This window comes from Pinus tabuliformis, chromosome 1_2 (assembly GCF_031772625.1).
Source record: "Pinus tabuliformis cultivar Carrire ecotype Pingquan chromosome 1_2, CPIR1, whole genome shotgun sequence".
In the NCBI taxonomy this organism is placed as follows: Eukaryota; Viridiplantae; Streptophyta; class Pinopsida; order Pinales; family Pinaceae; genus Pinus; species Pinus tabuliformis.
In genome coordinates, this window is record NC_142298.1 from 29,664,141 (window position 1) to 29,675,161 (window position 11,021).

General features: G+C 33.4%; 1 protein-coding gene across 1 annotated transcript; it reads left to right on the forward strand.

Moving 5' to 3' along the window:
- Positions 1–2,438: 2,438 nt before the first annotated feature.
- On the forward strand, positions 2,439–3,428 carry LOC149204231 (serine carboxypeptidase-like). Its single transcript, XM_089393247.1, has 3 exons — positions 2,439–2,691; positions 2,853–2,986; positions 3,073–3,428. The coding sequence occupies exons 1-3, from the start codon at positions 2,487–2,489 to the stop codon at positions 3,220–3,222; spliced, it is 489 nt and encodes a 162-aa protein (XP_089249373.1). The 5' UTR covers positions 2,439–2,486; the 3' UTR covers positions 3,223–3,428.
- Positions 3,429–11,021: the final 7,593 nt, after the last annotated feature.

Below are 11,021 nucleotides of genomic sequence, written 5' to 3' on the forward strand. Positions count from 1 at the left end.
TACACAAACCAAAGATTGCAATGCTAACATCTCAAAGAGAGGTCTGTGTCACCCTCCTATACTTTTCTTGTTCTTGTTCAACAAATATACACAAACCAAAGAGTATCTATGTCCACTCCAAATTACTAGCAAGTTTTATAACCTTAAGATAGCCTTTTCTTTAGTCATGTTGTAAGTTGGATGAAAATGGTTAGTTATCTTGATAGCCTCAAGTTAGTGTTGTGTTTATTTATGTTGTAGGTCGGCTGAAAATGATTAATAATCTTGATGAATGTATTTCAAGATGAATTCAGGGATTCCCATTAGGTGCTTCTTATCATTGATGGTGGAAACATTGAAAACGAATTGGCAGTTGTTGAATACGTTGAAGATATATACAAATTCTACAGGACAATTGAGGTATGTTTCTCTGTCAATGGTTGCAGTTTCTTGTTAGGGTGAAGGTAAAGTTTTATTTTCCTTTGCTAAAATTTGGCATTCTTGTATGCCCAGGACGTGAGTTGCGCACCTCCAGATTATATGAGAAACCAGGTTAAAATCAATGCAAAGATGAGGGTAGTTGATATTGATTGGTTGGTGGAGGTACAACTTTGTTCCTATGCTTGTTCCAACTTCCATTTGCTGTTAAACATAGATCTAAAAGAGATTTATATGGTCTATCTCTTAGGCCTGACATCAAAATCTTAAAATTTTTAGGTGCATTTGGAATTGGAATTAATGCTAGAGACGTTGTATCTCACTGTGAACATCATTGACATATACCTTTCTATTCAGAGTATTGCAAGGAAGAATTTGCCATTACTTGCTATCGCTGCAATGTTTATAGCTAGCAAATATGAAGAAGTTTGTCCTCTATAGGTAGGATGACTTGCTGACATCTGTAAGAAAGGATGTGTATATATCTAATTAAAACAACACTTTGTTGGCTGTATAAAAGTACATACACCAGCAATATCTACTCCTACAGAAGATTACACTTTATGCTGGAATCAGCACAAAAATTATATTATAATAGGTAACACATTATTTATAAGAGTTGGTTTATACTTGGCTACAGGTCAATGACTTCGTCCGCATCTTTCCAAATGAATGCATGTCAGAACAGATAGTGGCCATGGTAATTAGCTCTAACTGATAATTCTTTGTCATTGATTGCAACATAGTCTCCAAACATTCAGATTGACTGATCAATTGATAATAACTCTTCGCAGGAATCTACGATATTAAAGAAACTGAACTTGAACCTTACAGTTCCCACTCGGCCATATGTATTCCTCCTCAGGTTTCTAAAGGCATCTGATTCCAACAAAGTGGTAAAGTTTTGAATGACACCACTTTTTATATTGTTGAAAGCAGCCTGTGTGGCATTGATCAAATCTACTTTCGAAAATGCCTCATAAAATCTAGCATTCATGTTTTTAATTAATTTTCTTTATTGTATTCCTAATAATACCCTGTTGTACTGACAAGTCGTACTATCTATTATTCAAATGGAAAATCTAGCATTCTTCTTCGTTGAACTGTGTTTGCTTCAAAACATAATGAGCAAGTACAATCCATAAAATTTGTGTTAAGGGCTTTGAACACTTATCCGCTATGGAAGGCTTGTTTTTTGATGTAGTTTTTGAAATATTCAATGTATTTTTTAAGTTGTTTGTGCAAGCGTTTTCCATAACAGTAGTGAAGGCTTATCTGGATCTCAAAATATTGTGCATAGGTGATGATTTTCCCTCCTCTAGTTAGTTCATTCTTGTTTATTGTGTGTTTTTACAAACATTTTGTAGTATGGTCCACTTTTTATCATTTTTGATAATATATCTCATGTATTTGATACTTGTAGACATTTAATCCATAAAAAACAACCCAAAAATCTCAGAAATAGACACCTATAAATATAAACTAGTCATCAAATTTCAAGGAATATTTTTTCATGGGGCTGAAATCCTATTAAAATTTGGAACAAAATGCATATTTTCATATTTATGAGATGTATACTTTGTTTACTGAATTATATTTTATTGAATCTTGTTACTATGTTTTAAATTGCGAGGAGCTTGATGGCTAAATGTTGTTTGCTTTATGATCCTTAATTACCATTTGTGAAGTGTTTTAAGTAATTGGTTATGGCTGATCTTATGCTGGATCCTTTATCGAAGGTTCTTAATGTAGGTTCTGATTATAGCTGGTGCGATAACTTGCCAGGTACCAAAGGGACTGCCACATGCTTTGGATCATACTTGGTGTGCACCTCAAGTTTCAATTCCATTATGGCATTAGCTGGGAATATCAATGTAAGACTTGAATTCTAAATACTGGACAAGCAAACATTATGTTTATTTTATCAGCATTTTGTATCTTAAAATGTAGTTTGTCATCGTTGTTTTATATATCTTACAATATTAGTTTTAATTATTTTGTTTTATATTTTGTAGTTCTATGATGTTCAGAAGGAGTGCAATGGTGGCCTGTGCTATGATTTTTAAAATATGGAGAATTACTTAAGCCAGGGTTCCGTTAGGGATGCCCTGGGGGTTGGCAGCCGAAAATTTGTCTCTTGTAGCCCCTTGGTTTATGAAGCTATGCTTATTGACTGGATGCGGAATATGGAAGTTGGCATTCCAACACTCTTGGAGGATGGTGTTAAGTTGCTAGTTTATGCAGGAGAATATGATCTCATTCGCAATTGGTTAGGTAATGATACTGTATACATATAACATATTTTTTTTTTGGACAATGACTTTATGATTTAGGTGTTAAGTCTGTTATTAACTTATTTGCAGTGGTTTTTTTCAGGTTTGTCAGTCTAATCTTCAAAATTGAAAAGTTAATTGTTCAAATTATGTGTCTTTCAGGCAATTCAATATGGGTGAATTCCATGGATTGGTCTGGAAGTGAGAATTTCAAGAAGGCACCTACAAGACCCTTCCTTGTAGACGATAAGGAAGCAGGTTTAATAACCAGTTATGGAACACTCAATTTTCTCAAGGTAAAAGGCACTCGATGATCATATTTGATTTCGTTGTACAAGTAGATAATTTCTTCCTTACAGAATCTTCTATTTTGTTGCACCAGGTTCATGATGCAGGTCATATGGTCCCAATGGATCAGCCAAAAGCAGCCTTAGAGATGTTAAAACGCTGGACACAAGGAAGTATTACTGACGACAATTCTCAAATTTTACAGACAGTGACAGAGATGCTAGAGAAGAATTTTGAGAGTTAGTTATCTGCTTAACTAGGAGAATTGCTCTCTTCACCTAAATTAATGTGAATATTTCTAGATTTCCAGTAGTGTGCATCCCAAAAGATGTGTATTTTCTGATTTGGAAAAATAATTGTGCATTTGGACCATCAGTCTTGCTAACTTGTGTCAAATATTTTTATGGCCACTTTTTAACTGTATAGAAATAGTGCCTCTTATGGCTTACCAAGCCTTGTGGAATTATGATTATACATGGTGTTAAAGTTATATTCAAGAACATGAATAGTATGTCCTATGTTCTTATTCCAGCATGTTCTGATGTCCTAATGGATGAAAGAAATTGTAAATTGGATGAAAGAAATTGTAAATTCAACAAAAATATTTGGTTAAAGTCTCGGGGAATTCAAAGCATGATGCTATTAGCCTACATTCAATTTGATTGACAATGACATGAAAACATTTATGTTGTTTGCAATCATACAATGGATGCCAGTATTGTCTACTTATATTTGAAGTGGAGGCTATTTGGTTTGGTTGTATTTCACTTCACGTTCGTTCTATTATTTTATTGTTGAATATGCATGTTTTCTCTTTTTGCCTCTTATCCCTTTATAAGCCTCTTGGACATTAAGTGCTTGGCATGGCAAGATATGTCCATAAAGTGCATGGACTATCTACAGTCCATCAAAGCTTGCTGCTACTGTTGTCTACATTGCTCGATGCACTTTGAGGAAGGATCCATGTTGGAACTAAACACTTACCCTTCATACAGACTACTCTGAAGCAGACCTAAAGTAAGCCTTAAAATTTTTAAAGCATCATGCTTTAGTGATTTTACCCTTCTAAAGAAATCCTACTCCTGGACATTTTAGATTTCTTCATCAATTACAGGCAAGCATTGTTGATCAGCTACAGCCAGAACATTATGTCTTGATCAACTATATGTTGGAACTCAGCTACTAACACCCTGTCTGAATTGAATCTTTATCTAATACTAACGCACATACTAAGCATCTCGAGGCATACACACATTTTGTTAACTTTGTATTGAGGTAATAACATTTATGTGCATTGTTCCAGGGAATGTGCGTATTTCATGGTTGATTTTCACCTAAATGCGGGAGGAAATAAGCTGAGAGTTGTTCATAAGAAGTATTCAGATCGTTGTAGCAAGTCTATCTTTTAGCAACTCTCAGAATTTCGGAATGAGATTGCATCACATGACATAATACATTTTAAATGGTCTTTTTTGGATTGCAGAACTGATGCTTATTGGATTCATCTCATTTCTAATGACCATTGGAGAGAAGCCCATTTCTAAGATTTGTATACCGAAAGGAATGGCTTATAGTATGCTTCCATGTCAAAAGGAATAATCAATGGCTCCTGCTATCAATCATTGTTCTAAGGTGGACACCAAACTCTATGTTGTGTATTCGAATTACCCAATGCTATTAGATGTTACTTAGATCGTGTTAGTCCGTTTGATATGGTTCAAGATATTTATGATATTTTGACAATTATTCATTCCCTCTTGATTGAAGGGTAAGTATCCTCTGGTCTCCCTCACTGGCGTGAACCAGCTCCACTACTTCATATTTATGTTGGAAATTGTCCATGCGTTATATAGTGTCCTAACAATCGCCCTACCAAGAGCAAAAGTAAGTTCCATGGGAAATAACTGATCTTCTCCCATGTCTTTCAATTTAAATTTTTTCTTGGTTTGAATTTGCTTTCATATCTTCATGCGTTCAAAACATCTTTAACTCAAAATACAAGTCATTTTTTGTCATAGATGAGGCGTTGGAAAGCATGGGAAAAGGATATAGTAACAATGGATTATACATGTTCACATGGTGAGTTCTTTTCAATTTTCTTCTATAAATGGCCTCGTCTCGCAGTCTGTCATGTTTGAAAAATGGAACCTAACCTAGGTTACGAATCTGCAAATTTCAACGGGGACATCTGTGAAATGATTTTAGGTTCAAACATCAAGAATATTTACGATTGGATAAGGCTTTGAGAAATTTTAGAAATATTTTTCTCAAGTACAAGCATCTATGTGCTTGTTGTTTGTTTCATGCAGATCCTTCAAGGTTCAGGTTAACCCAACAAACTACATTTGTAACGTGTCATATGAATTTCTGGAGCAGAACACCCATTATTAAATCGGTGGTAAGTAATTCATACTCCAAATTTTCAAGGGATTTATCTTGCTTGAATCCATTTTACATGTAATATTAATACTCATTGCAGGTTTTCTTCCTCAGAGAATTCTTTTGGTCAATAAGGAAAGTTGATTACCTAACATTGCGGCATGGCTTCATCATTGTATGTCTCCATAACTTGAAACCTTCATTTAGATTTCAACTTGGTTATGTAAACAACCATTTCATTCACGTGATTTATCTGATTTGCCTTGTGAAGTTTATTCCTTGGTACTGTATTGGCCCATCTCTCTGCAAATAACAAGAAGTTTGATTTTCATAAATATATAAAGAGATCATTGGATGACGACTTCAAGAGGGTGATTGGAATCAAGTTCTATTAACTTTTTGTGCGTAAAAACTTTGGTCTCTAGCAATAATAATTGATATTCCTTCTACAACGCTTCTTAGTCCTCCTTTTGTTTTGTTTCTCTGGAAAACCTCCCCTTGCTTTTTATCTAACACTACAACAGTTATTGCGTTATCTGCAGTGTTCCCCTATGGAATTTTTCCATGGGATTTTTTCTTATCCACTTGCATAGTAAGACTTCACAACTCTCTGTCTTACTCCAATGTTTAGTTTTCTTTCTGTTACTAACGAATCTGACATTGTTTCTTTCACTGGCTGCATTACTGGGTGAGCAGATTGGCATTCATACTTTTGGTTCTCCTTTGTTCCCTTAGCTGTAAGTCCCTGTAAATGTTCGGAAGTATAATTACTAATGATATAAGTTAATGATATAGAAAAGTTGTCAACTATTGACTTCTGCGTGTTTATTGCTGCATTACTTGTGCAGATAGTTTTGATAGTTGGAGTGAAGCTACAATTTATAAAATTAGAAATGACCTTAGCAATTCAAGGGAGAAATTCTGTAGTTAAAGGAATTCCAGTGGTGCAACCAACCAATAAGTTGTTTTGGTTTGATCGCCCTGAACTTATTATATTCTTGATCCATTTCACTCTGTTCCAGGTATCAAAATAATTGCATTGTAAATTTTATTTCCTTAATTGTGTCTATTGTATTTATGAAAATGACATAAAGGCTTGATGGTTCCTGCAGAATGCTTTCAAGCTTGCTTTCCTTTCGTGGACATGCGTAAGCCACTTTTATTTTTAATTATAATAAATTATAATATCAGTAGAGACTTTGAACCTGCACAGTTAACAATAGGATCACAATGATGATTGCAGTGGAGATTTGGCTTAAACTCCTGTTTCCACGATAGGCTTTATACGGTCATATTGCAGATAGTCATTAGGTAAGTATGTCGATCATTATATAAAAGCATATTCCCGTCATAAAGATCTTTTCTTTGGTTAATTTTAACAATTTCTTTGTATTTAATCGTTATAGATCAAAATTAACTAATAACCTTGTTTCTTGTTAAAATTTATAATCAACCTAAGTTCAAATTTAGCATAATATTTTTAAATTCTAATTTAATTTTTTTTAGCACACATTCTTTGTTTACTAAAATTTAAGTCTTTGTAAATTGCAAAATTGTATTAGAAATGTAAGTCCCAACTCTAGCTTGAATTTTAATGTTTGGAATAGATTTGCAAATATTCTCACCCTTGTTTTATACTCCCCCTTTAAAGATCATTAATGGGGAACTGAAATTATATTTATGTATTGTGTGGAAGATTCCTGCTTATTATCTTACTAATCTGTTCCATGGGAGAACGATACGGGCCAGTAGACATTCAAAATGATTTTATTTATTTTTTTTTAAATAATTTTTTATATTGTCTCTAGAGAGACAATAGTTTTAATTATGGACATTTATTTTTTTTAAATAATTTTTTATATTGTCTCTAGAGAGACAATAGTTCGAATTATGGACATTTATTTTTTTTTAAATAATTTTTTATATTGACTCTAGAGAGACAATAGTTTGAATTATGGAATTGTCTCTAAAAGGACAAAAATTTAATTGTCTCTAAAGAGACACAAATGAAATTGTCTCTAGAGAGACAAATCAAATTGTCTTTATAGAGACAATAATAATATGTGTTCTATATTGTCTTTATAGAGACAAATTTTTGAGACATTATATTTTGAGACACCCGCTTAGAGACAATATTTAAGACAATATTTAAGTTTCTTTTTGTCTCAAGTTAAGACAATTGACTCAAATATTGTCTTAAAACCCCCCTACATGTAGTAGTGAATATCAACCTCCACTATAACTTAAGAGAGTTATTATGCTTAATAGTTTAGAACTTTTTGTTATAATTGCAAGATTAATAATAAATTTTAAGATCTAAATATTATTCAAAAGGAGTAAGATAAATATCTGAATATTGTACTTGAAAATACATTAATGCGGAGGTTATTGCAACCACCGAAAGCTAAGATTATAATAATGATGAAAACACGAAAGACAATTAAAACGAATTGGTTTATATATCCATGTATATTACAAAAGAAATGTGAAATATAAAGGATAATGACAGAAAAGCCGCAACCCATTTCGTTGCATGGAAAATGGAATAAGGAAGCTAGTTTGAACAATATCGCCCTAGTATAAATTATTATAGTTACTCTATGGAGTGAATAGTTCTTTAAATGCAGAGGTCAATCCAAACATTGAAGTGAAAATAAACCAGTAAGCCATTACTGGCTTCAATAAACTTGGGCCACACAAGGTATTCAAACACTTACAAGGTTGAAAACAACAGAAACCATTGGTCATGAACCAAGAAATGAAAGCTATAATCCACACAATAGTTAATGAAGGTAGCCAAATCAATTAAGAAGTTTTTTATTGTTCATTAGGTCCCTAGGGCTGAAATATAAGTTAGAAATAATTAATTCCTACTTGTCTATGGTTGTAATTCTCCATTTGAGGAGTTTGTTCCTACATAATATGAATTTAGTTTCTCCTAGTTTAGTGTGTGGTTGAGAGAATCTCTCGACCACACTACTGTACGTCTAAGATATAATTCCTATCTTGAGACTATTACTTGTATAAATATGTGTGCAATTTCCTCATTCATAATATAGAATATATTGCTGTGTGCTATTTTATCTTGGTATCAGAGCTTCAGAGCCCGTAAGGGCCTCTGGCCCTTCCTGGGCATAGAGAAATAAAGAGATTAGTTTTCCAATCCATTTTTTATATTTGTCCATCACTGTGAGACAATTAGGAGAATTTTGGCCATTACCATGTGTTATGTAGAATTTATGACTACAAACAGAAGTATCTTCCCTAGACCTAGTGGACTGGTCTAGAACAACAGAAATCAAATAATATAAAGTTTCTCTTAGAGAAATTGAAGAATGGAAAGAGGCTTACTTGGAATCTATCGCACGCTTTATTTTCCTCTTGGCTTGTAAGTTCCAATTGTAGCTCTAATTGCTATAATTAGAACCTGCACATAAAATCAACACAAGCCAAAGATCTACAACATCTATGTAGCATTATTCAATTACTCTATTCAATGGATCAACAAGGCTTTGAAATACATGAATCTAAAAGTAACATAACACATATAGGAAAATAGTATACTATTTCTATTAATGTGAATATGAGAGTTTTCAACCAAGAATACTAGATGATCTTGTAGAGATCTCCCCAAGTTGACTTGTCATTCCTTGTCGCAAAGCAAACCTCAATGTCACCCTAATGCATGAAGAGGATGAATCTCTTAGATTCAAAGTAACAACATGAGGGGATGATTAGTCTCCAAAAGACCACCCTTATGTTGTACATGGATGAAAATTTATAGGATAGGGATGGTATTTTAGGAATTATTATCCATTTACTTATCTAGGTATTATTGTTGGATCAGACAAAACAGTAGAAGAAGAGGGGCTTACTAATGTGAGTTTATTATTTCCTGGACAAAAAGAACAACTGGTATTAGACAAATCAGATGTAGAAAGAGGAACAATGATATTAGTAGTAATTTCAGGGAGACCAATAGAGATTTCGTTTTCCGAGATAATCTGAATATATGCAACATTTTCTAGGTGGGATATTTGGGCCAATCCCAAGGATGAATTGGCTGACATAATTTTTGGTCAGCACAACCCAAGTATATTGACATGCCTATATTCATGTTTATATACTAGAACATATTCATCTTAACATCAAATCCATATATTCATCTTAACCTCAAATATATTTTTTCCCTGGAACTATCAAATTCGAAGATATTTCAATTTCAATTTTCTTACAACGAATTCTATGAAAAAATTGTAATCAATGTCATAAATGTTAGCATGACTAAACGGTCAAATTCTTTCTTGAATTTTACACAGGTGGGAGATCTCCTGTAACATGGTATCTTGAAGAATTTACGATAAAAGTATCCATGGCAAACATGAACATGGGTCATAATCCTGCAACTGGTTACCTATGTCGAACTTACATATTTTACATAGGGAAATGAGTGTAACCATTTCACTATGGATTGAGTTATACAAAATTCTCTCATTCTTTTGTATACGCACCAAAATTGGTTTCATTGTCCCTTCATGAAATACTACTTAAGCCATGCCATCGAATAAACAACTCCTCCATTTTGGTCAACGTGGAGAACACCAAGTGGCAAGGATTGCTCTTTGACCTCCATGCAAACATGCATAATACTGGCAACAAAGATGGGGATAATGTTGTGCTCCTATTTGCGTGTCCTATTTCTATTCAGGGAACTTCATAAAAGTGCATGATGAGCTTCAAAAAGGTCCACGTTGGTGCAGGAGGCACAAAAAGTGTGCATTTTAGCATTGATGTGTGAAAATATTTGAGTATTGTGGATGGGAGTAGTGTGAATAAATTGCTTTTGGGTTATAACCTTCTTCATGTTGGTGATACCAAGCATGCCCTTCATGTTGAAATTCAATGAATATATATTTCAAAAAGAGTAATATCCTAAGTGGATTATCTAATATTAGATATCTCAGTGAAATTATTGAGCAATGACTTCTTAAAATTGGGTGTGATTTTTGTGGTGTAGTTTAATAGTTTGAAAGCTTGTGCAAGGTTGGGCTAGTGGAAGTTGGTGGAGCTTCATTGTTGCCGCTACTTGGAAGTATGAAAGGAGTTTTTACATCACTCTAAATGACAAAAAATTTGTAGCATTGGCTCTAAGTGGAAATATGTAGGAGTTTTAGTTCCTGGTTGTATTAAGAAGTACCTTTATCTCTGGAATTTCATAATATTGGATCCATCCTTTTTTCTATGATGTTTTTCAACCATTTTAATTAAAATGACAATGAATGAAATTATTTATTAGTGTATCATTTAATGTTGGATTTTGTCATCTTAATTTTATCTGTCTTTAATAAACGAGAATTGTCTTTTGAGTTTTACAAAGAGAGAACTGCTAAGCCTCAAAATCTACAAGAAGAGGAGCAAGGTACATGCATCAAGTAAAGCACAGTGAAGTCATTATAAATGGAGGTGAATATGTTCGGCATGTTTTATGCATATATTTAAAACTTATGATCCCATATAACTGGTTGGCCTTCCTTTTTGTTTCCTCTCCTTTATTCTCTCATATAATTGCCCCATTTATGCTAGCAGCCACACATAATACACATAGACACTAACATACTTTCAAAAACTAAAGAGACATGTTTTACATCATGTTACATGAACAAA

Coding starts and splice junctions, on each gene's coding strand:
- LOC149204231 (XM_089393247.1), top strand. CDS start 2,487: ATGGAGAATTACTTAAGCCAGGGTTCCGTTAGGGATGCCCTGGGGGTT. Junction 2,692..2,852: donor TCTCATTCGCAATTGGTTAG/GTAATGATACTG, acceptor TGTGTCTTTCAG/GCAATTCAATATGGGTGAAT. Junction 2,987..3,072: donor GAACACTCAATTTTCTCAAG/GTAAAAGGCACT, acceptor TTGTTGCACCAG/GTTCATGATGCAGGTCATAT.